Source organism: Protopterus annectens, chromosome 8.part1 (assembly GCF_019279795.1).
Source record: "Protopterus annectens isolate FY-2018-M chromosome 8.part1, PAN1.0, whole genome shotgun sequence".
Taxonomy (NCBI): Eukaryota; Metazoa; Chordata; order Ceratodontiformes; family Protopteridae; genus Protopterus; species Protopterus annectens.
In genome coordinates, this window is record NC_056742.1 from 412,329,522 (window position 1) to 412,356,552 (window position 27,031).

At 42.0% G+C, this 27,031-nt stretch overlaps 1 protein-coding gene across 1 annotated transcript in view; it reads right to left on the reverse strand.

Annotated features, from left to right (window-relative positions):
- The window catches only part of BRD7 (bromodomain containing 7), a gene marked incomplete in the record, with an annotated part of 891,907 nt that overhangs the window by 580,837 nt on the left and 284,039 nt on the right, over positions 1-27,031 (reverse strand). The window contains 1 exon segment of the mRNA XM_044081983.1: positions 9,657-9,767. Coding sequence (XP_043937918.1) covers positions 9,657-9,767 — 111 coding nt within the window.

Consider the following 27,031-nt stretch of genomic DNA (forward strand, 5'->3'; position numbering starts at 1 on the left):
ACTAAGGTGTGGCAATTAAGGCAGCAGTATTTGTACACACAAGTGTTTAGCTGACTACTTTACAGGTGCAACGGCCATGAGGCCAGCCAAAACAGGAAAAGGCACGTATGATGTAAGCACAGCACCACAGTCGGATCATGACAGCTTCTCCCTAATACAGCGCAGTGGCATAATTTTACTGTCAGCAGCTGTTATAGTAGTCAGTAGCCTTCCATCCCATCCACTGATATAGCTCTAGAGTGCACTGCACCAGTGTATGTTGGCAAGACTCCCACTCACTCAAAATTGGTGTCGCAGTGGGCGTAAATCAACAGATGTGCAGCTTACTTTTTCAGGGACAGGCACATGCAACCACTACCACAGAAAGTCAGTGTACTGGCTTATGTCTTGACATAGGAGGGCCTTCAATGCCCGCAAAACAGGCCTGATTCACTGGAAGGCACCTTTGTAGACACTGCTGCCTCCATGGGCGTTTCCTTCCAATAAGCACCAGGGCCATTGTACATGTAGACTGTACTCATCACACGGTACGTGTTGATGTCAAGTACTGTCAATTCCTTGACTTTGCCTAATGGTGCTGGGTCTGGTGTGTGTCATGATGGGGCCATTCTCAGAGATATATCCTCAGTGGTGGTCCCCCACAACAGAGACTCCACTAGCCACAGACATGGAGGCACACCCTATTTCCAGGTGGTGTTGCTGGCAGTCCCTTTCCATGATGGAATGCCCCCTATGGTCATTCACATTCTGTAACACACTGACCTGTAACTGCTGTCACATTCCCAAAAGCACTATGCCATCTGCTTAAAACCATGTCCCCCTGGCACCAGTCCTGTTTAAGTGCATACAAAATCTTGCAGCCTGCTCCCCTTACAAAGTACCAACTCTCAACATATATCCTGCTCCTCACACTAATCCAGCCTTTTAACATGCTTTAGACTTCCATGTCTCTGGTGTGTCCTCACCTCCATCTATGTAGCCATCACTTATCACCATCCTTGCTACCCACCTATGCAAATAACTATGATTTTCCCACCATTCTGCATTAACTGGGTTTCATAATGTCTGATGCATAGCATGGTCAGTCAATGCACTGTACAACACAGCCTGAGTGTAGCATTTCATGTATCAGTTTTAATCTGTCTCATCTCTATTCCGGCCCATAACTGTGGACGAAATACTGACTTGTTTGATGGTGCCACAGCATACTGCACTCACCTCTGTCTCTTGTAGGGTTCTCCTGCAGCCAACTGCTCCCAGTCCTCATGCAGCTTATCCTTCACTGGTGACTTTGGTCCTGTCAGGTTCTCCAAAGGCAATTCCCAACTCTAGCTGTATGGGTACTACAGTGTTGTGCAACGCTTCACAGACAGCAAATCTTGTTGCCAGTCTCCATGGCATATTGCAGAGCACAGATGCCATCTGTGGAAGCTGTCCCTGCCTCTCTACTGGATATGAACAAACATGACATGGGAAAACCTGGGAGCAGTAGTGGTCCTTCCACAACCTGAACACAAACTCAGTGATGCTGTGGATCTGCAACAGTGTGGAGCTTTACATCAGCTCTGCCATGATCTGATTTTTTTATCGGCGTCATAAGTCACAGCTCCAGGGCACAGCTTGTGCCACCAATAAGATGTCCCTGTGGAAAATCATCTTGCACAGCAGAAGTTGCACGTGTGCTAATTGTAGAAACTGCCTGGGTGATGCATATACACACTAGAAATAAAGTACAGTTGTGTACACTTACCATAAATGTAGATGTTCGAGTGTATTCACTGTTGCAGTCATTACATTTGGGGGTAATCTGCTGGCAGGTTGCCCTCAGTCGGCCTGAATAACGAAGTCTTGGGTCCTGCGTCTGTTGCTGTCTCCTCTTCCATGTCGTCAGGTCGTCAGGGGTATAAAACATGCAGCCGACGCAATTTTATTCAGTTTTTCTTGCCCCAGATGTCAGGTGCCCCTCAAATGGGGAGCAAAAGAAACAAACTTTACCTTCAACTAAAAAGCAAATACACCACAAAGGCTTTTGAGTATAGTGAAGGAAAGGAAAGGCAAAGAAAGGGGAATGGCAGGTGGGTAACCCAGACTGCAACAGTGAATACACTCGAACATCTACATTTATGGTAAGTGTACACAACTGTACTCTGTTCTTCGTGTTTCACTGTTGCAGTCATTACATTTGGGTACCATCCCAAAGCTATGGATAGGAGGATGAAACTAAACAGCATTAGGAGCGGCTATAAGGCCCTGCAGGACTGCAGTGGCAAAGCCTGCCCTGGATTTGGAAAAGAGAGGTAAATGATAATGCTTTGTGAAGGTATGAACAGAGCTCCAAGTAGCAGCTTCTAGAATGTCTTTGGTTGGAACTCCTCTGAGAAAAGCTGCTGAAGTAGAGGCAGCCCTGGTGGAATGTGATCTGATCCCCTTGGGCACAGGTTTACCATGGTGCAAATAGCAGAAATGAATGCAGTGGCTTATCCACTTAGAAATAGTCTGCTTTTATATAGCCTTCCCCTCTGACCCTGCAGCAAATGCTACCAGTAGTTGCTCAGATTTTCTTAGAGATTTGGTCCTGTTTAAGTAGAATCTTAGTTGTCTGTGTACATCCAATGAATGCAGAATCCGCTCCCCCTTGTTCTGCGGATTTGGGTAAAATGTTGGCAGATGAATGGTCTGGTTAAGAACCACACTGGATACCACCTTAGGCATAAAAGAAGGATTGGTCCTAAGGGACACCCTGTCCAGGTAAAATATAATAAAAGGCTCCACTGCCATGAGAGCCTGTAGTTCCGAAACCCTTCTTGCTGAAGTGACTGCCAAGAGAAAAGCTGTTTTCCAAGATAGAAATTTTATATCCGCAGTAGCTGCTGGTTCAAAAGGAGGCCAGGTGAGTTTTTCCAGCACGAAATTGAGGTCCCATGCAGGAGTTGGAGATCTTCTGGGAGGCCTTAAATTTTTGGCACCTCTAAGATACTGTTTAAGCAGAGGATGAGAAAAGAGGGGAGGGCTCTGTGCTGTAATGAGCCGAGATGGCAGAGGCATGGATTTTTATTGAAGAAAAAGATAGGCCCTTGTCAAGCATCTCAGTCAAATATTGTAAAATCTGAGGAATATTGGGCTTTGCTGAGTCTGTTCCTTGTGCTTGGTTCCAAGCACAGAATCTCTTCCATTTATCAGCATAAGATTTACTAGTACTAGGCCTTCTGGCTTCCAAAATTACACCCATCACAGATTTACTGAGAGGTGTTGTGTGAATAATTAAATGATCAGCCATGCTGCAAGGTTCAGAGTTTGGAGCCAAGGGTGCAGAATTAGATTGTTCTGCTGAGACAGTAGATGAGGTTTTTGAGGCAAGTACCAAGGGGGGAGTTGAGACATATTCCTTAGAAGTGGGTACCAGTGTTGTCGAGGCCAGTCTGGAGCAACTAGGATCATTTTTGGTTTTCCTGTCGGACTTTTAGTAAGACCTTGGAGAGAAGAGGCAGAGGGGGAAAAGACATAGACTGATAGGTTTTTCCAACTGAAGGATAGGGCGTCCACTTTCCATGCTTTTTGTGATGAATTTTTGTGCAGAATTTGTCCAGCTGATAATTTTCAGGAGAGGCAAATAGATCTATGTCTGGGCTTCCCCCATTTCCGTGCTAACATGCTGAAGATTTGTGGATCCAGTTTCCATTCGTGTGGGTCCATAAGATTTCTACTTAGGTCGTCTGCCAGAGTATTTTGTTTTCCTGGCAGGAATTGAGCTTGAAGATGTATTTGGATAGTCAAAGCAGTGTTCCAAAATGTCATGGTTAGTCTGCAAAGGGGGTAGGAATGTGTACCCCCCTGCTTGTTTATGTACCACATAACAGTGGTGTTGTCCGTCTTTATCAATGTCCTTGGAAGGCTGTCAGAGCATTCTGAACAGCTAGCATCTCTTTCTGGTTGATAAGGAGATGCATTTGTTTTGGGCTCCATTTGCTCTGAATGCATCTTCCCGCCAGGTGGGCCCCCCCAAGCATAGTCTGATGCGTCTGTATAGTTAGGGTTTGGGAGGCAGGGGGTAGAGTGAAAGACGGTCCCCTTGTTTTGGTGACATGTCTCCGCCCACCAAAGAAAACTCCTGTTGTAGGCAGGGAGTGAGAGGTATCATTGTTTCCAGACTGACAATGTTGGCTCCATAAACTTTTTAGGTACCACTGAAGTTTCCTCATATGCAGTCTTGCTTATGGAATTAGTAGAATGCAGGATGCCATGAACCCCAAAGCCTGCAGAATTTGTCTTACAGATAATTGGGTTTTTGTTGCCATTTGCTTGAAGTGTATTGTCAGTAAACCATCTGGGCAGTTGTATTCAAGCTTGCACCCAGGAATGTAATTATTTGAGAGGGTACCAGTTGGGATTTCTTTTTGTTTATTGTGTACCCCAGGCATGTTAGAAGCCTCTTTACAAACGCCATATGTTGAAGAAGAGTGCCCTTGTCCTCTGCTTGAATGAGACAGTCGAAGGATAAATTTGTATACCACTTTGTCTGCAGAATGCAATTACTGGTGCCAGGCACTTTGTAAAGACCCTGGGTGCAGTAGATAAGCCAAAGGGCAGTGCAAAGAATTGGTAATGCAAAACACCTGCCTTGAAGCGGAGGTATCTTCTGCACGATTCCCTTATTGAGATATGCAGGTATGCCTCTTAAGTCTAGAGTCACTAACCAAGCGTTTCTGCCCAGCATAGGCAGTAGCTGTTGTAAAGTCAGTATTTTGAATTTTGGAATGTCCAGGAACGTGTTCAAATTCGATAAATCCAGTACTGGACGCCAAGAATGGTCTTTTCTGGGTACCAGGAAGAGTCTTGAATAAAAACCTTCTTTTTCCTTTTCTGGTACTGGTTGAATAGCCCCCATATCCATAAGGGACATAACTTGTTTCTGAGCCTCTGCCCACTGATTTTGTGGCAGATCTGGTCATCCGTTTGGAAATGGGAAAGTATGGAAATGAAATCTGTACCTCTGGGATACTATGTTCAATACCCACTTGTCCTGGGTAATTAACTGCCAATTTTTTGCATGAAGTGCTAGTTTTCCCCTCAAGGGGGCTGCCAAAAGATAAGTGCTTGGTGATGGTAGAGGAAAGTCATTGAGACTGCTTACTGTAGGGTTGTCCTTTAATTTCCTCCAGATTTGGAGGTGGAGGCACTCCATTGCTTTGACCTGTAAGAACCCTGTGATTGGTATCTGGAGCCTTTTGAGCGCCTGGATTTGCCTTGAGTGGCTCTGTTGGGACACTGGAAAGGACCAATTTTTAGTAGGCCAGTGCCTACTGAACCTGGGTGGCTGCACTTGCAAGAAATCTTTAACAGTTTGCATAGATTTAGCTTTCTCTTCCATTTTTTTAAAACCTCTTCTGCCTTACCAGAGTGTCATGCTGCAAGGGGGCATCCAACAATTTAGCTTTAACATGATCATGCAGATTTTGCTCCTTGAGCCACGCATGCCTTCTAATCACAGATCCAGAAACTGCGGCCCTGCAAGAGGCCTCCAAGGAATCAAAACCACATTGCAAAGTATGCTTTCCAACCTGTTCTGCTGAATGCAATAATTCCTGTAATTCTTTATTTTCCACACAATCAGAAATCAACATCATTTTCCGTTTCAGTAGGCCCATAACATGCTGTTGATATTTAAGCATATGAAACTGGCAGTTTAAGGCTCGGATTGCCAAGGTAGCAAACGTAAAAACCTTCTTTCCCCATCTATCCAGCACCCTGAAATATCAGAGGGGGTAGGATTTTTGGCTGCAGAGGCCTTAACACCCTTGGGACCCTGTGAAATAGTCTCAGGGTCAGCAGCAGGATTTTTGAACAGAAATTTGTGAGAGTCAGGAACCCTGTAATATCTGTCTGGCTTACTAGGAGCCGGAGGTAGGGAATCAGGAGCCATGCTTGATTCCGAAAACACATCAACAATGTCTAATACAGGAGGTATAGCCAAAGGCCTATGTTGAGGAAGAAGGAAATCCCTAAGCCTCTTTTTTTGATTCAGAGAAGTCCTGACTCTCCCAGTGAAAATGTTCCCTTAAAGTATGCAAAGTTTCACCAAAAGAGTAATCCTCAGGAGGAGAAGCACATGGGATGGATTCCTCTGCATCAGAATCCTCATACGGTGGAACGGAAAATTCCTGAACAGAAGAGGAATCAGAAGAAATGGAAACCTGATCTGAAGATTCATAATCAGTGCCTTGCCTAGGCCTCTCAGCAGGGGGGGGGGGGGTTGGGAACCCCTGATCAAAATGGCTGAGGATTTAATTACCTTGATCATCTGTTTTTTTAGGCATAGGGGCCTGAGCACGTGGCTCATGCGTCGTTTTTTTAGACATAGAAGATGCTTTTGACCTTGTTTTTGAGGCTGGCGTCGGTTTTATATAAAAATGTTGAGGCCTGAAAACACCTTCAGAAGCCGGTGCCTGCTCAGCGGCTCCGGACCCATCCAAGGGAGAGACATCCACGGGTTCAATACTCAGAATCTCGTGGCATACCGGACTCCGCATGGGTCTCGGTAGAGGCTGGCGACTCAAACGTAGCGGGTATCAGGGGCTGCGAAAGCACCTCACTGAGTACTGGCGACTGGCTTAGGAGAAGCTTCGTTGTCAGTTTTGGACCTCAATGGTCCGTCTCTGTCTTTTTCTTTGTGTTTTTTGTGAACTCCGGTAGTTGGAATACTAACAGATGACATTTCAGGATAATTCAATCTTGATCCAAAATATTTAGAAGCAAAACTATACCGACGCTTAATAGTGCATTGGTTAAATTTAGCACAAAACCGGCAGCAAGGCACGTTATGATCTGGGCCTAGGCAAGGAATACAGTATAAATGAAAATCCTTGAGGTATTTGCTTCCCATAAGTAATGCAATTATTAACTTTTACTGACATCGGTAAGGAGCAAGAAAAGTTTCCCCAACGGGGTACTTAGCTTTAGTTTGAAGACTTCGGTTCTGAAACTCTAATGTGAAAATTTCAGGAGTCGGCCGACCGGCACTTGCGAACTGCTTCTGCTTCGGGCACCACGCGGCAAGAAAGACTGAATAAAATGGCGTTGGCTGCATGTTTCATACCCCTGATGACCTGACGTCATAGAGGAGACAGCAACCGACGCAGGACCCAATACTTTGTTATTCAGGCCGACTGAGGGCAACCTGCCAGCAGATTACTCCCAAATGTAATGACTGCAACAGTGAAACACAAAGATCATCAACCTGGGCATTGCATACCACCTGGCAAATGGAGTGAAAACACTTCTAACTGATGTACAGATAGCCACGATGGCAATGCAGGTGCAGTCAATGTCTTCCAGGAATTCAGGGAAACAGGGTATGTGATAGGAAGCCTACACAATGCTGTATTTCTCCTCTGTGGTCTTCGGGAGCCATATATGCTCCTCCACATGCTGTAACACAACAACAAGGAACTAGTGTAGTACGTGTGAGGAAGATGCCTGTGATACACCCACTGTATCCCTTGATGGAAGTTCCCCGTGGTGAGGATGGTCAATGTTACACTTATCTTAGTGTCTACAGGGATCGGAGGTCCACACATCCAATGGAATTTCATGCGAGGTCAGCACATGTCTACAAGCTGCTATACTGTGTTGCTGTAGATGTGACAGTATTTATGTCCTGGTCATGGAAGATGCGGTAGGTTAGGCAGAGTTAGTGACATCTGTGATATGGAGGGCAACCACTTACACAATCACAGTGAGTAACTGCAAGAACAGCCTCTAACATATCCTGAACAGCTAATGCAGACGCTGTCCTACTATCTTAAGACGGTCTCTAATGATGTTATATAAATATGCTGCTGGTCATTTCTTGTTGCACAATATTTTTATACATTTCTGAATTGTGCTGCCATGTTGTTTACCCTCAATCTGCATCTGCAGTTGCTGTCATTTGCATAATGTCACTCCATGCCATGCCATTAGATGATCATTTGGATATAATGCTCACAGTACTACTTTCCATCATGCCACTTATGTCTCTGAATCAGTCCCAACCTACATATTGTCCCTCACTGTGCAATTTAATGTAGCACACTGCAGTTAATTTAAGTACTCCAAATTATTTCCTTGTAACACTTCTTAAACGACTTAAAAAATGTCACTAAGTCACTTGCTTGCCTTGTGATCCTCACAAATTCTTTCCAAATGAGCCCTTCTCGTCTTGTCCCAGTGCTACACTTTCTATCAGACCATTTCCATCAACAAGCTTCCAACATCACTTACCTGGGAATCCAGCCAACAGCTTTCAGCATCACTTACCTGGGAATCCAGCCAACAGCATCCAGACCTTCCTGCAGATACCCGTATGAACATTCATACTGAATTCCTAGTGGTATTCTGTGTAGTTTCAGTTAAAGCAGTACAATCCATTTCAACTGTAGTCTACACAGATAAACAAATAACTACTACTACTTCCAGCTGAATGCTGGGAAATCAACCAAAGCACCTGTCTAGAAAACCCTAGCGAAAAGGTTCTGATTAACATACCATTATTTCTATATAACATACCATTATTTCTATATAACATACCATTATTTCTATATAACATACCATTATTTCTATATAACATACCATTATTTCTATATAACATACCATTACTTCTATATAACATACCATTACTTCTATATAACATACCATTATTTCTCCATTCAGAAATGTATTCATACAGCATCATTTGCATGTACATGCTCCTCCTTCCTCACTCGGGGGAAACTACCCACAATAGTAAAGGAATGTCCCTTCTATCCTGGCCAACTTTCCCCTGCTCTATGCAATAACTACTTTGGCTCTCCCATAAAAACAGGCCACAAGATTATGGGATGAAAATGGTGAACAAAAATTAAACAAAAACATTTTTGTCTGCATAACAGAATGTCTGCCACTTCTCCACCAGAAATCTCAGGTATTAACCATCTTCCCATACTCGACAGGGGTGAAGACACAGTATGGGAATCCTCAGCCCTCTGCTGAGGAAGGATACCAGGCTGATGGACTCACAGCTCCCGAAACAGGTCATTCAATGATACTACTAACCAAACCCAACTCAAAGGGGGGAATTTCCCCACAAAACTGAGTTGGTCTTACATTCACACATACCTGAACTGCCTTGCTACCATCTATACTCCCTGCATCCCCAACTTATATAATCACCTCCAAGACTGTTGCATCTTAAAGAAAACCGCTATTTTGTGACTGTAGTGCTCAATATGACTGGGCTGCTTCACTACAAATTATCTGTTTCATGGATACATCAAAATATGGCTCAAAGATGCACTTCCACAACACTGCTGCTTACTGTCATCTACACAGCTGTGCAACGGCAGCAGTTTCTGACACACAGTCATGCAAAACATGACACATGCTACAGTTACAATAAACAGGATACATTTTTTTCTATTTGTCATGAAATACTCTGACACAAATGACAATGCTTTCAATAAGCATTTCTCTCCACATTTTCACACTCACACACACACACACACACACACACACACACACACACACACACACACACACACACACACACACACACACACTACTTATCATATGGATATTTCAGAGTACACTTTGTGGCACAGCAGACAGATTGCAGTCACAGACACAGAAACATTTCACATTACCTGGCTGAGTATCTTCATTCCAGAACGAAACAATTTCCTGGCTGCTTTATAATAAATGGTGTCTGGTTTATTGTAGGTCATTGCATTTTCGCACATCAACTTAAAGTCTTCCTGAAAAAATAACAAGAAAGTGTTTAGGATAAACGTATGGCCTTTTTGTTTTGTAAGTTCACCTCTTTTTCCTTTCTAGGTTGCTATACAGGAAGTAAAGTCTCTTAGCACACCTGTGCAGTGCATTCTATCTGCCCCATATTTTACTCTATACCTTCTGTAAAGCAAGACAGGGATCCAACATTGAAAGCTTAACTTTGCTCTACCAGCACTTTTTTCTTATGTTTATTTCACGTACTTTGTTTACTGGGTGGGTAGGCTGATTCAGGGACTGATAGAGAGACCCTTTTCAGCCACGACCTGAATGCAAATCCCAACAGAAGTACGTAGAGCAATATCATATTTAATTTTGACATTTACTGTTCACAGGCAGATATTACTTAACAGAATTTCGTATTCACAGCAATCGATATGCAGAGGAATATGCAATAAAATAACATGTTCCTTAAAGATTTTACCATACACTCAGAGAGAAAGAAGAAAGGGAAAACATACATTTTGTTATATTTACAAATGGTAATGTCGGTGTTTACTTTTCAATTGGTTAAATGATTACAGAGGATTAGAATTAATAGGGAGACATGCTAACAGACTTTTGTCAAGTCTGCATTCTTAACTCAGGATATAGCATTCAGGCAAGCTAGCAGTGCATCACTGCACAGATGGCAGATCCAAGTAACCACGCAGTGCATCACTGCACAGATGGCAGATCCAAGTAACTAGGCAGTGTATCACTGCACAGATGGCAAATCCAAGTAACCAGGCAGTGCATTACTGCATAGATGGCAGCTCCAAGTGACCAGGCAGTGTATCACTGCACCGATGTTAGAAAGTAACCAGGAGCACTGCACTTGAACATCAACATTTTTCACTTGTGAGGAACAGAGTGCCTGCCACAAAATGCTATACTTGTAGGGTAGTGTGTCTGGTAGTACAATACAAAGGGTTAAAGCTATGACCTGTTGAGCTTCAGCCTGTAATTCTGGTTGTGGGTTCCATGCATCAATTATCAGACCAGTTCAGCCAAGTTACCACTGAAAAGAGTCAGCAGTGTCGCTTACCTGATTAACACACACCTCTCAAGAAGAAGTGTATGAACTCCCTCAAGAAGAAGTGTATGAACTATTAAAAAGACAAAGTACAGTGATCCATTTGGTTACACTTAGACTTTCTATTGGCTTCTGAGAAACTCTGCTGCCTTCCATGAAGACCTCTTTAAAAGTTCAATTCCACAAGATCATTGTAGTATGGACTGTTAAAAGGGATTACCTTCATAAGATCGAAATACCACAACATTGAAATTCAAATAATCGAGATGGCAACACTGAAATGTAATAAAAATGAAAATTTAAACCGTCGAAACCCATAATATCGTAATACTGCTTGCAAATGTTACGGACCACTCCTGACACTCATATGTAGTTGTAAACTGAAAAAAAAAATGTTTCTTTCTACCAGTGCAAACAAAATAACATGCTGAATAGTTTTTAACCAACTCTGAAAATATCTATCAAACAACACGTAATTTAAAGACACAGAGCTCTATTTTCCACAAAGTGTTAATTTCACATTTTTAACAATGTAGCTATAGCTTTAATAAAATCCATTGAGGTACAACTGATTTTATGATTTAAAGCAAAATGAAATTGAGCATGCCCCTGAAATAACTTTTTCTTCGGAGGAGGAGGACAACCAGCAGACATCTGTACTCTTCAACTCCTCCACTCTGTTTTGCTCCCTCACTAAGTAGACATTAACACAGACAAATCAATGGAAAGTGTTCAATCTCCTATGTCTAGCTTCTACAGAATTTTGAGTTCCAAGTAAAAACAAAGCATTTAAAATCAGAGACATTTCAAAATGGTACTGGAAAGAAGGGTGGAAATCTGGTAAATGCAGTTGTTAGAGTGCTAAAATTTATGTGGTTTGCCAAGTAAATACCAATCAGTACAGTGCAAAATAAGTTCCTTTCCCTCAGCTGGAAAACTGTCCCATACAGTCTGAAAAATTGTTAACACCTTCTCTTCAGATAAGAAAGCTAGTGCAGCTAGTTTTTTTCCCACAGATAACTGGAAGGACATGGAAGAATTACATAAAGAAGCCTGCTAACCATAAAGACTGAACTTTTCTTCAAATATTTTGACCAAAGTGAAAAAAAAAACCCTTAGAGACAGCACCATTAACATTTATCTTAACACTTCACTGCAGCAATCTCATAGTCAACATAAAACATATTTCACATTACAATCATACCCATTGCTGGTAAGCCAATTGAAGACACAATGTTGCATGAAATTATACAACTTTAATGATTTTCTGGACATGAGACAGGACAACCGAGGAACACATCCGCTATATCCTCCACATCTCACTAAGCCACAAATACTGTACAATTGCCTAAAAACAGTCCCTTTAGTGAAGAATGAGCCATCCACAAGCCAAATTGTAGCTCTACTTAAATTTTCCACAGTAGTAATCACTACAACACTGTTATCAGTTTGAGAATCAGCCAACCTCCTTTCAATAAACCATCCTTCTTTTAATGGATAATTACAAACTTGAGTGTCATCCAAAGTTAAGCAGTCATCAACAGCAGCAGGTACAGCTTTTCTTCGAACTCTATTTACCTGATGCAACAATGCGTTCCTGTTAGGAAGCACTGCAGCATAATCAAGTGAAGTCAATACAATTATATCATCCACTATTAAACACGGAGAGTCTCTAGATAAGGAAGATCTCTCTTAAATCATTGCAAACAACATACTTTTGGACTTCTGACAGATGTGTTCCTCGGTTGTCCTGTCTCATGTCCAGAAAATCATTAAAGTTGTATAATTTCATGCGACATTGTGTCTTCAATTGGCTTACCAGCAATGGGTATGATTGTAATGTGAAATATGTTTTATGTTGACTATGAGATTGCTACAGTGAAGTGTTAAGATAAATGTTAATGGTGCTGTCTCTGAGGGGTGTTTTTTTCACTTTGGTCAAAATATTTGAAGAAAAGTTCAGTCTTTAAGGTTAGCAGGCTTCTTTATGTAATTCTTCCATGTCTTTCCAGTTATCTGTGGGGAAAAAAAACTAGCTGCACTAGCTTTCTTATCTGAAGAGAAGGTGTTAACAATTTTTCAGACTGTATGGGACAGTTTTCCAGCTGAGGGAAAGGAACTTATTTTGCACTGTACTGATTGGTATTTACTTGGCAAACCACATAAATTTTAGCTACATAATATCTGACATAGGTTTTGCAGTACTTAGTACAAAATGGTAAACTTGCATCACAAATATATAACACCAAGACAGAAAATAATCAATTTAAATGTATTTCGATGTTATGGGTTTTGATTATTTAAATGTTCGATTTTATGACATTTTGGTGTTGTCATCGATTATTTGAATTTCGATACTTTGGTATTTCGATCTTATGAAAGCAATCCCACTCCTAGACAACAGTGTTTGTCAATGTAACACAGGAGGTTAAGTCCAAGATCTGCCAGTAAAATTCACATTGTAGCCCTTGGTTTTATTCCCTTGATCTCTTGCATTGAGCAAGTCAGGCAGTTGTGCCTTGTGGAAATACTTGGTTAAATTAATAAAATAAATAAAATATAAATATCAAATGACAAGGTAGCAAATGAAGATTCCTCAATAAGGGCAGTTGCTGTGCCCTTGCATAAAGGTGGTCCCTCTACTGACCTAGGAATTGCAGGTCTATTAGTCTCACTAGCATTATTTGCAAGGCTACGAAACATATTGCATTTGAACCAATAAACAACAGGCTGGTCATGCCTGCTCAAGGATTACTTAGGCTATGGTTAAGGGGAATATAGTCCACACTGCTAACTTGGACATTATTCCTCATACTGGTATTACTGACAAACTCAACATTAACCCATACATAGTTCAATGGCTTGGTAACAGGTTGTCTGAGAGAAGCCACACTATTAAAAATGGTGATATTTGCTCTACACTGAAAAATATTACCAGTGGTTTCCCACAGGGTTCTGTCCTTGGTCCCTTCTTCTTTGGCATATACTGGTGTGACATAAAAGCCAATGTCAAGGGACTATGTCTAACCAAGTTTACTGATGGCTGCAAACTTGGGGTGGTTATCAAATCATATTCTACTGCTCAAATTCTCCATTAACGGTTGGAACAAGCAAATGCTTGGTTTATTAAACATTGGCTGACCAAAACCACCAAGAAATACAGTGTAGTTTAATTTGGTAAATCCAGTATAAATGCTGCTTACCATTCCACTTAAATTTGACACAGTCATAGGGGACATGGGAATTTATGTTGATCAAAGACTCTCCTTTGATTATCACATTTCTGTAATAGTTACAAAATCCTTTTACCTTACACAGCTTATCCTTTGTGGCATCTCATGAAGGTCTAAAGAAGTTATAATCCCACTTTAGTCATCCTTTATTAGGTCCACTATTGAACAAAATGCATCTTACAGTATTTACCTCAATAAGCATCTAAACCAGCTAGACAGACTTCAATGTTTCCTCACCAAAATGATCTCACATCTCAGTATCCTTAGCTACTTTTGACAGACTAATACCCATGCCCCTCTACTCAGTGTCGTACAGACTCCTGAAGGGTAAGCTCTCCTAAGCCTTCCATACTATGAGTGACTCTGCACTCTTTGAACGTCTTCACCTACACAGAACAAGTGATGAAGAAAACACCCATTCTACAGAAATAAACCTGCACTACTACATCACCACCGCCAAAGCACTTTACAGATACCCAAATCCAAAGTACACCCCATTTCTGGAGTACTATGCTTGTAACCATCAAGGAAAGCAGGCTTTAAAACCAGTCTGGATGACTGAATGGGCGATCACAAGTTTTCACTTGGAGATATGTGGAGAAAGTCTGCTTAATGGGGGACAGTGATAGACTCCCACTGAATTGAGTGATGTGGTTGAGCTTCTTAATGGTCTTCTTTGGCAGTAAGCATAATAAAAACCCATAAAACTGTTACTTCACATTCTTTTTCAGCTTATGTTTACTCCAGAAATGCACAGACTTGGGCACTAGGGGTCATACCTCATAGGAATTTTTCAAAAAATAAAACAGAACTGGATGCTACCGTAGTACCCTAGCTGAGAACAATAGGAAGGACCATTCTAGAAAAGGACAGACAGCACTTACCACTGTTTATGTGAAATTAAATATTTCTGTAGGGTGAATAAACTCGGACATGTTTTTGTGTGAAATCCAAAGATCATGGTCCTAACATCATCCTGATGCTTAGAATAAAGAACGTTATCTGGGATTTTTTTTAATCTTTTAACACCTTTACTGAATTATCAAATTACAACAAAGGCAAACATGCATTTATATAAAACAGAACAAAGCATGTTAACCTGTTCACAGTTACCAACATTATACATTACATATATACTTTTATACAATTACCATACATCCAACATTACATAAGCCGATCAAGTCTTGCCTCTCCTTAAACTTCAGTCCTCCTCTAAAACCATATTCTGCATGTACTGTTCCCACAATTTCCATTTTTTTCTATGCAATTTCCTCCTAGCCTTTTCAAAAGATCCCACTTCCATGTCTTATTTCTGTTACAATATTCACCACTTCAAATATAGTTGGTATAGACATTGATTTACTTTCTAATAACTGCCTTTTTGCAAGTCACTACATTTAAACTTAAGGCCTTGCTAAATCTAGGCAATGCTGATCCTGTACTCCAGCTCAAAAAATAAATCTCTTTAGATACACCTATTTGCTTACCCAATATTTCTCACAAAGTACTCTGTAGGGTATTTTTAAAGTCTGCCATCTCATTACACTCCCAAAACATGCATTCCAAGTTACCTCCTCCTTCCTCATCAGACCTCCACCATGTGCCATCTATCTTAGGGAAAATTCTGTTGGGAGTCTGCCTGGGATATAAAAATACCTTTGCAAACACTTCCAAGCAAAATTCTTAAATCTTCTAGACTTTGTTGCATATTTGGGATACTTCCATATGTCCTCCCATAGTTTACTTGTGAACTGCTTATCCAATCTTTCTTTCCAATATTTTCTAACCTCCTCTGATTGATGATCATAGCTATTGTGCAATATTTTATATACCCTACTAATTATCCCTTTTAACAGCTTCTGTTCTAGATTCAACTAAAAACTCTACCAGAGCAGGTCTTTCACTTTGGATTCCCTATCCCTTTGCCTATACTCTGATAGCAATACCGGATATGGAAAGGCAGTCCCTTGCCTGCAGTTCAAAGGTCTTCTTGGTCTCTTCCCCACCTTTCCCCTCTCTAGTTACTTGCTCTCAATACCTTGGTTCCTTTACCAAGTTTCTCCAGTAAATTCCAGCCACCTCTTGCCTTTTCTCTGTACCCCTAATTGTTGAAGTCATCTCAACTGGGATAATCTTTCTCCATTCTCGTGTTGGCTTAGTTCTTAGAACACTATCTGCTACTTAATTAATATTCTGTATAGCTCTTGTTCTTCTGCTTAAGGATCTACATCCAAAGTCATGCTCTTTTTTCTTAAATGTCTCCCCTACATCATCATCCCTTTCCACTACGAACTACAGCTTTCTACTTGTATGGATATGAACCTTAACTGTGCAGCTCCAAAATATCCTTTCAAATCAGGTAATCCCAAACCACCTCATTCAATTGGAAGGATCAACTTATCCAACTTGATATTTGCCCTCTTCCCCTCCCAGATACAATCTTTCATTGCTCTATTAATTACTGTCCACACCTACTTCTCTGGTTGATGAACACACACCTGACCTGGATATAAAATTAAAGGGACTAAAACATTTTCACTGCTTGTATCTTGTTACCCATAAACAAGAGCTTCCAGTTTCTCAGTTTTTGTATTATCTTTTGTTTAATCTCTTCTCACACATACTTAGCTGCCATAAGAGAATCATTTTAACCCATATTCCCAAATACTTCATGTTCTCATCTCCTAAAAATATGGGTATTGCTGAACCAACTAATGTGTGAGCACACAGTTCAGAGTTATAGCCTTTTATCTTCATTAATTTTATATCCCTGAAGACTTGAACATGTCTCAGAATGTTTGACAACACTGAGATGCCCTTTTCTGGTTTTATTAGGTAGAAAATATTGTCTACAAATAAAGTCAAATTTTCTTGATTACCATACCAGTTAGATCATTGAACTTCTGCATGCTTTATTTTCTTTGCCAATGGGTCTAAATATAATGCAAATAAAGGAGAAAGAGGACATCCCTACCTGGTTCATCTGTTCAGGAACTTATCAGGAAGGAACCCTCCCATCTAAATTTTTGCCCCCAATCCTTCACATGTTCCAAAGCCACAGACCCATATCTATCAATTTTGGCAACATGTTTGCCATTTTTAGCTAGTACAAACACTTTATAATCATGATTTAAAATTGAAATGGGCCTATACAAAGCAAAGTCTGCTGTATAGATTCATAGGTACTAGGCTATCAGCCCTAGGGCCTAATACAAGCCTAGCCATAACTGTTCCCTGGCCATTTCTTCCCTGGACCCCTGTCCAGCAGGGCGACTGACGTGATCCCCGGGGTGAATCTCCTAAATCCCATCCAATCATCAAGGTCCCTTTTGAAGAGGGCCAAAGAGGCGCGCTACTCGATATGTAGGGGCAGTCTATTCCACAGTCTGGAGAATCTCTGGGTCAGGAATTTATCCTTCCAGCATGTTTTGTTCATTGTGATGACAAGGTTTAGATCCCTGGAGTGTGCGTCTCTCAGGGATTGGAATTTCTTTAAGTATAGCATGTCCAACAGCTCTGGGTTGGACATGGCCTTGTGTGTTAAACAGAGATCGCCTCTGAGTAGACTGTATGCGACAGAGTATAGGTGGAATAATTTTTTTTTTTTTTTTTTTTTTAACGGTCAGCATAGGGCATCTGTTTTAGGCCTATGATTCTTTTAGTGAGGTATTTCTGTGGCCTTTCCAGTTGTTGCAGATGTCTTTGAGAGGTACATATCAAACAGGGCATTGTATTCTATAATGAGTCTAATAAGGGATGCATACCGTGGGACAATGACCTCCTTTTTTCTGCATGAAAAGCCCTTAGTGATGAGGTGTGCCACATACAAGGATTTCCTAACTGTTGTGGCAATGTGGTTATCAAAAGTGAGACCACTGTCCACCTGTGTCCCTAAGCCTCTTACCACACTTTCGGTATTTAGTGTACTGCAACCTATGTGGTAATTCACGGGTACATGTTTTTTTCCCAAAGGGGATAACTACACATTTCTTGGCATTGAGCTTAAGCCCATGGCTCTGGCACCAAGCATCTGTTTCTGTAAGGCCCTTTTGTAGAATATCCACATCATTTGGGGATTCAATAATGGCTCCCAGTTTGCAGTCATCTGTGAACTTTGTTAGCCAGAGTCCCTTAGTGTTGGCCTGTACTTCAGAGACGTAGATGCCAAACAAGAGTGGTCCCAGGACTGAACCCTGAGGTACTCTACTTGTCACTTTTCTGGAGCTGGATTTGCTATTTTTACACTGTGGGTTCTGTCAGTAAGCCAGGTGGCAACCCATCGAGTGATGTAGCAATTAATGCCCAGCTTAGTAAGTTTATTATGATTCCAGAGTGAGGGATGGTGTCGAAGGCCTTGGCGAGGTCCAGATAGGCTGTGTCGACCACCTTATCCTTGTCTATGGCTCTGGAGACTGATTTGAGGAAGTCAATCAGGTTCAGCAGACAAGATCGGCCCTTCAAAAACCCAAACTGCATGAGGTCCAGTGTTTGAAGTTTGCCAGTGTCTTTGTTTCTAAGTTCCATGAAAATACGTTCCATGGCCTTGCAGATCAGGCTCATCAGACTGATGGAGCGGTAGTTCCCGGGATCCAAGTTGGATTCCCCCTTGTGGAGTGGGATAACTGTATGGGCACGAAGCCCGAGGTGAGACTATGATTAAGCATGACACTTAGGTGAGGTGCCAGTTCATTTTGTAGTGTTTTTTTTTTACCTGTGTGGCTATTATTACCTGAATTTGGCAATCTTTTGGTATTGAGATGAGCCCTTTAGGGGGTGAGAGGGGGGATGAAGTTTGCACTGAATCGATCTGCCAGGATATTGGCAATATCCTTGGGATCAGTACATTTAATGCCATTCTGTTGTAGCTCAGAGCAGATCTGAGCATTGCCATTTAGATTCTTGACGTAGCTATAGAATACCTTGTGGTTTTCTTTGGAATCTTTGGCAATTTTATTTCCGTAACTAGTTTTGGAGGATTTTATTAGGGATTTCAGCTTCTTACTGAGGCTGGTAAGGGAGTTTTTTTGCAGCCTGAGATTTTCGTCTTTTCTGCAACAGTTTCTTCTTTTTATTGTAAAGTTTGTTTATGGCAAGGGACCACCAGATTGGCTTCCTTTTTTGGAGGAGAGCATCTTGGTTCTATCTGGGATGGCACGATTCATGCACGAGTGGATGTACTCGTACAGTGCCTTAGTGTAGGATTCCGCAGTCGAACTTTCAGTTCCCGTCTGCATGGGTGTCATGAAGTTTGTCACTTACTTCAGTAGCATGAAGTTGGCTTTGGAGAAGTTTTTTACGGATGTTTCCTTATTGGGGGGTGGGATGTGGATGTCAAGGGGATTAGCTTATGGTTAGACCTGACCATAGGTGTGGAGCATCGATTTCCTAAGTCTGCTCTTCAATTTTTCCCTTAGAACTAGTCAAACTCTCAAATTAAGCACTAACTTTCCTTTTACAGTCCAGCACTTGCTCCGAGCTCTCAGTAAGCACTAATAAACGCTAACACAACAACTCCCCTTTTACTATACAATAGTACAAGGCTGCCTATTTCGTCCCTACCGGGCAATCAGTAAAACAGTTCATTTACCCATACAGGCATGTCCAATGGGCAGTTTCAGGTATACTCTCCAGTCCAGCTGGTGAATCTGGGAATCTTCAGGCAATGTTACAATTGCCTCATGTACACGGTCAACCCTCTCCTCCTTCCAACAAACACAAATGTATGTGAGAGATGCAACTATACAGCCAAACTGGAGGCCAAGCTCTCTCAACCCAAGGCTGGAACAGCCAGTCAGGAGGAGAAGGGAAACACTTGCACCACACTTCCAGTCTCACATAAAACAGTCATACGTGCACCAGCAAACAAACATAAATCCACAAAAACATACTCTGAGGCTCTAAATAAAAATCTGCCTAAGCAGCAGAGACCTCCAAAGCAGACATCCAAGCAACCTCCACCCTCAAACAACCACCACGTATCACATACTTCACAAAGTCAGTGTGCCACGCAACCACAGCCATTAAGGCACAACAACACATCCAATACACTAGTAATATGTGACTCTATTGTCAGGCACACTGACATCCCACTCACTAGACTGAACAAGGAGAAGGTTACTGTAAGCTACCTGTTGGGTGCCAGGATCCGCCACATAACACAAGCACTAAGGTCACTCTAAAACAAGTACAAATATGACTGGGTCATTGTACATGTTGGTGTGAACGACCTGAGATGTACCTCCCTGGACTACATGAAGAGAGATAGAGGAGCTCTCTGATCATGTAGCCCAGGCCGGTATGACCCTGACTAGCATCTTGCCCTCACCAAGAATGATGCCACAGTACGAAGAAAAAATTATCAGTTTTAACAATTGGCTAAGCTATTGGTGTCATTCAATGGGGATCCAGTGTCTGTCAGCCTGGGACGAAATGCTCAACAAGCCACGCTGCTTCGCTACAGATGGCTTGCACCTGTCGCCCTTAGGCTTTCGAATACTGGCCAAGGCTCTTGCCACGCCCATAGTGCCTTTTTTACGCAAGGCTCAAAAGACAAACCCACTTCCATAAGCAGCACAAGAAATCAGAAACCGAGGGTAATACTACTCAATGCCAGAAGTCTAAACCTCAAAATGCACGCACTCAAGGCACTCCTTAGCATGGAGCAAATCAATATCGGTGCAGTAACAGAAACCTGGTTCAAAGCTCCAGAGAGCACCCCAGCACTACCAGGCTACAACTCATACCATAACTTTCAGCCCCAGAACCCGGACCAAAATACAAAAGGAGGGGGTGTATCCATTTTCATAAAGGATACCCACACCTCCAGGCTAGTAGCACAGCACGAGGCCTCGGAGACCATCCATGTGCAACTAACAGTGGTCAAAACTGGTTTTCAGATCGTAGCCTGCTATGAATCACCTATCTTGTCTCAGGACCCCCACTCAGCATTCCTGAGAACATTGGAAAATATAAAGGTCCTACCTAACACCATGATATTGGGAGATTTCAACTACCCAAACATTGATTGGGATAACTACTCAAGTACAAATGCCTTTACCCAATGCTTCCTAGAGTTTATAAACTCAAACGCCCTGGAACAGCTGGTCACCACACCCACAAGAGGTGACAACATACTGGACCTGATCATCACCAACATGGGGGATCAGTGCTCCATACCAGAGGTAAACCCCTCGCTGGTAAGATCAGATCATAAACTAATCACACTGGACATCCACATCCCGACCCCACCCCCAGTCAAGGAAACCACTGTGAAAAACTTTTCAAAAGCCAACTTCACACTAAAGACAAAGGTGGAAAGTTTCAAAGCCCCCTTGCTAAAGGATAATGCTACCCAAATGGTAGAATCCTTTACAAGTGCATTCTATGAGCATCTACAGGGACGCATGGATTGAGCCATCCCAAGTAAAACCAAGACTCACTCCTCCAAAAAGAGGACACCAGTCTGGTGGTCCCTGGCCATAAATACGCTATATAATAGAAGGAGGAAACTACTACATGATCGAGCAAAATCCCAAAAAGGAAAGGCATCACTGATCAATATTAGCAAGAAACTAAGATCCCTCATAAAATCATCCAAGGCCAGTTTCGAAAGAAAAATTACCAAGGACTCTAAAGAGAACCACAAAGCCTTCTTTAGCGATGTCAAAAATCTAGGTAGCAACTCTCAGATATGCTCTGAGCTAGTGCAAAATGGCAAAAAATACACTGAACCAACTGACATTGCCAACGTCCTGGCTGATAAGTTCAGTGCAAACTTCAGCCCCCCCCCCCCACCTCCAAAAGAGCCAGTGTCCATCCCAGCAGAAAGCAGAGCTCCAAACATCACGGACACGCAGGTAAAAACAGCCCTCTCCAAAGCTAAGAACACAGCATCAATGGGACCAGATGGTGTCCCAGGCTGCATCTTACGCGAGCTCCAAAAGGAACTAAACCCTCACCTAAATTCACTGTTCAGACTCAGCCTAACCACAGGCTATGTACCCAAAGAATAGTGTACAGCAACAGTCATCCTGCTCCACAAAGGTGGTGCCACAACAGAAACTGGGAACTATCGCCCTATAAGCCTGACTAGCCTGGTCTGCAAAGCTATGGAGTGAATCATCATGGAACTCAGAGACATTGGGAACCTCCAGACACTGGACCCTACCAAATTTGGCTTTGTTAAAGGCAGATCCTGCCTCCTAAACCTAGTTGACTACTTTGAAACCGTTACCAAGGCCATAGATGAAGGAAAGGTAGTCCACACAGCCTACCTGGACCTCGCTAAGGCCTTAGACACCATTCCCCACTCTGGCATCATAGATAAGCACACCAGCTTAAACATAAACCCCTATGTCACGAGATGGGTGGCCAACTGGCTCACGGATAGAACACACATGGTCGGAGTTGCGGGTGCCATGTCAGACTCTAAACCAGTTACAAGTGGCGTCCCACAGGGCTCGGTCCTGGGACCCCTCCTGTTTGGTATATACTTCTCTGAGGTACAGGCAAGCACGGGAGGACTATGGCTGTCCAAGTTCACAGATGACTGCAAACTGGGGGCCATAACAGACTCTCCGGCTGACACAGACATCCTCCAGAAGGGTCTTACAGAGACAGATACCTGGTGTCAAAACCATGGCCTCAAGCTGAATGCCAAAAAATGCATAGTCATCCCCTTTGGGAAAAACAAAGTGCCCACGAATTATCACATAGGTGGTAATCCACTAAGTACAGAAGATGTAATTAGGGACCTGGGGTGACCCAGGTAGATAGCAACCTCTCCTTTGATAATCACATTGCCAAAGTGGTTAGAAATTCCTTCTATGCAGCCCACCTAATCACGAAAGGTTTCACCTCTAGATCAGAGAGGTCATTGTGTCCCTCTACTCATCACTCATTAGGCCCATAATAGAGTACAATGCCCCATTTGGAATGTACCTTACTCGAAACCTGCAACAGCTGGAAAGACCACAGAAGTACCTCACCAAGAGGATCATGGACCTCAAAGAGATGCCCTATGCAGCTCGACTAAAGAAACTCAAGCTCTACTCGGTTGCTTACCGCCTGCTCAGAGGTGACCTCTGCCTGACGTATAAGGCCATGTCCAACCCAGAATTAATGGACATGCTCCACTTCAAGAAAACCAAATCTCTTACAGCCACACGCTCCAATGAATTAAACCTCAGCACAACAATAAACAGGACATGTTGGAGGGATAGATTCCTGTCCCAGAGACTTCCCTCACTCTGGAATAGAATCCCAGTTTATGTTAGGCAGAGCTCCTCACTGACTCTCTTCAAGAGGAATCTTGACGAGTGGATGGGAAATCGTAAATTTACCCCTGGGATCACTTCAGTGGCCCTTCTAGACAGAGGCCCAGGAAACCAATTTAAAAGGGAGGCGAAAGCCAACACATTCTGGCTACGCTTATAAATTAGTATTAGGTTGTTGGGTTACATCTTAATATTTTCCAGTATGTTTAGAAAGGTGTAGCGAGAATCTTGGGGCATGGTGGGGGATCTGTAGCAAGCTAAAATTTGAATTGCTGTCTTACCTAGTGTTAGTTGCACCTGGAGAATTTCAGACGCATTATGTTGGGCAAGTAGCCTGGTGTTGTGAATATCCTTGGTGAATATTGACACTCCTCCACCTTTAGTGTTTTGGTCCTGGTTGTAGCCTGGCATTGCAAGGGTGATCTCTGGAGCCTTAAACCAGGTCTCAGTTACCGCACAGATATTGATGTTCTCCATTTTTAGGAGTGTCTTGATTGAATGCATTTTGAGGTTTAGACTTCTAGCATTGAGTAGCACTGCCTTCAGATTTTGCATGCTGTAGGGATTACAGCCACCACAGCTTTCTTCTAGGACGTTGGTGCCTCCCCTTCTTTTAAAATACTGTTAAACAAAACCTGCCAGATCTTTATCACTTTCTTCCCTCCTAGCCTCCAAACTTCCATAGGAACACCATCTATTCCTGGAGACTTCCCTGCAGATTGATTATATGTCTCCATTTTTACCTCATCTCCTCCTATCTCAACTGTTAATTGTTGAGCTTCTTCTATCCTTAACCTTGGCATACCAAAGTCTTCCATAATATTTCCATTTGTGATTTCCACACTCGTCTGCTTTATACAAATGTTCACATTTCTGAAATATCTTTAATACCTCTACAGGATCACTGGTTATTTTTCTTGTTATCAACTCCCTGCGTTTGGCAACAACCCCTTCTACTTTCTGTTGCCCAAGTTGTTGTGCTAAAAGAGTTTGTGCTCTGGAGTTTTTAATCGGAAAACAATTGTTCAACAGCAATATTTCTAAACTCATGCATATTATCCAGCTACTCCATTATTTTCTCCTTGGCACTTTTTGTTCTTTGAGATCCCCCTTATTCTGCAATACCTTAACCTTTGTCAGCTCCTTTAAATAACTCCTGTACCATCCCTTTTTATTTTTATTTCTACCCTATTTTTAAACTCCACTTTCAGGTTATCCCATTCACGAGTAATAACTTCTGAAGAAATGTCTACCTTCCTTAATAAATCTTTCATTTCCACTATCCATTCCTTAAATTACCCTCTTTTAACAGGTAGGTGGGGAAGCACTGGTGTCTCATTTGCACATCATTAACCTGCATTTTCATCTTAGTTGCGATTAGCACATCATCTGAAACAGTTATTGGATGTGTTAAAGCTTTCAATTAAATGCACATGCTCCTGTGAAATATAATGTCTGTCTAGTCTAGCCCAGCCCAGTTTTTTGTACGTTGGGGAATAACAAATTCTCTCAGAGTTCCTATTTCTGAATTCGTATCTTCCATACCAAATACTTTTTAGAACTGTCTTCAGATATCTACCCTCTTTTGTTATATTTTTCCTTCTCTGTACCCCAGATACATCCTCACTATTGCAATTAAAGTTCCAATCACCACCTATAAGTAATATTCCCTGCTGAAAACTGATTTCTCAAAAAAATTCTTAAGCTACCTAACAGCAGTTTTAGGTGGAATATAAATATGTACCAATGTAATCCTCCTCCCTTGTCAGTAGCTCCATTACTACCACAAATCTACCATTACTATCATCACTTTCCTCTATCGGCACTGGAGCTCTTCTAGCAATTAGTATAAGTACTCCCCTTTTCCTCTGCCCATGACATTCTGCTGAATATCCATCCTAAAATCCTTTAACAAATTCACATGCTCACTTTTTTCTAACTGTATCTATTGTAGCATTGCTACTCGTTCTCTGCATTTCTTAATATAATTTAATACTCTTACCTTTCTATCTATACCTGTGTGGTCATTCACATTCCAAAATAATATGTTTAGTGTAGCCATTATGATAAGAACATATTATTCCCACCTATTATACATGGCACCTTTTAAATGTTTATTTCCAGCTTTTGTGCTACATGGATCCTCTGATGTTTAGCAGTTTGATTCTTTACACAGCTGTCATCTCCATTTGCAACAGTGTCACATTTTACATGATTTTTTGTTTTACTGAAAACCCAAAAATACATCCGAGAACCTATTAACTTAAACACATAAAATGATGTACCTCTTCAAATAATGAAGTTTAACTCTCTGATAAGAACAACTATCCCAAACTGACAGCTGCCCCCCCCACAGGCATTAACCAATCAAAAAAAGTTATGTACGCACCATAACGTTCCATGTTGGTAGTCCATCTCACCCTTTATTTTTACATATGGGTTCGGAGCCGATCCTTGGCTCTGACACGGACGATTTTCAAGCTCAAAGACTTCTGGTTGGCTTATGGCTAAGCAGGTATCCCATGCTACGCCAGTACAATCCCCAGATCTGGTTTGCTGATCGCTAGAAACAGAAAAAAAACCCTAACCAACAAACCAATACACCAATACTAAAGGGTCACCAAGCAAGACAATTAAATTATTATCCCCAGATCTTCCAGGATGGGGGTAGGAGGGCAGGATGGTAAAAATGAAGGGTGAGATGGACTACCAACATCGAACATTATGGTGAGTACATAACTTTTATGTTAGGTAGTCCAATCTCACCTTCATTTTTACATATGGGACAGCGTCCCTAGCGCCTTATTCTTGGGTGGCTCATTGGAAAATACTCCTAAGCACTGTGGAGCCAAAGGATGCTCTACCGCTGAATGCCAAATCCAACTTATGAGTAATAAAGGTGCGAAGGGTAGCCCACGTAGCTGCTGTACAGATAAGATCAAGTGGTACCCTGGCTTGAAAGGCTGCAGAGGTAGACACAGACCTGGTAGAGTGAGCCTTGACCCTGTGGGGTAAAGGTCTGCCCTCCGAATTGTAGATGAAGGCTATGCAACTAGAAATCCAATTAGACAATGTCACCTTAGAAACTGGTAAGTCCAATCTGGAGTCGGAAAAAGAAATGAATAACTGGTCTGACTTCTGAAATTCTTTGGTCCGTTGCAAATAAAAACGTAGCTGTCTATGAAAGTCCAGCTGGTGGAAACGATATTCAGCTGCATTACAGTGATTGGGAAAGAAAACTGAAGCTCAGTTGACTGATTTAAGGTGGCAGTAGAACAAACTTTGGAAACAAATGAAAGATTGGTACGTAAAGATACCCTTTCTTTATGAAAGATTAAATAAGGTGGCTTAATAGACAGGGCTTGTAGCTCAGATACACGTCTGGCTGACATAATAGCTACTAAAATCAGTCTTCCAAGACAAATATTTTAAAGAAGATGAGTGAGAAGTTTCAAAGGGAGGGGATGTCAATTTGGACAACAAAAAATTTAAGTCCCAAGAAGCCACAGGTTCTTGTAATGGTGGTCTCAATAAAGTGGCTCCTCTCAAGACAGTCTTGCTTAGCTTATGAGACATAAGGTTGGCATTTGGAGACCCTAAATAAAAATGAGAGATTGCCGCCAATTGTACTTTGATGGTGGCCGCGTCAGATCCCTGCTGAAAAAGCTCCGAAAGGAATTCCAGAATTACGGGAATGGGAGCGGTGT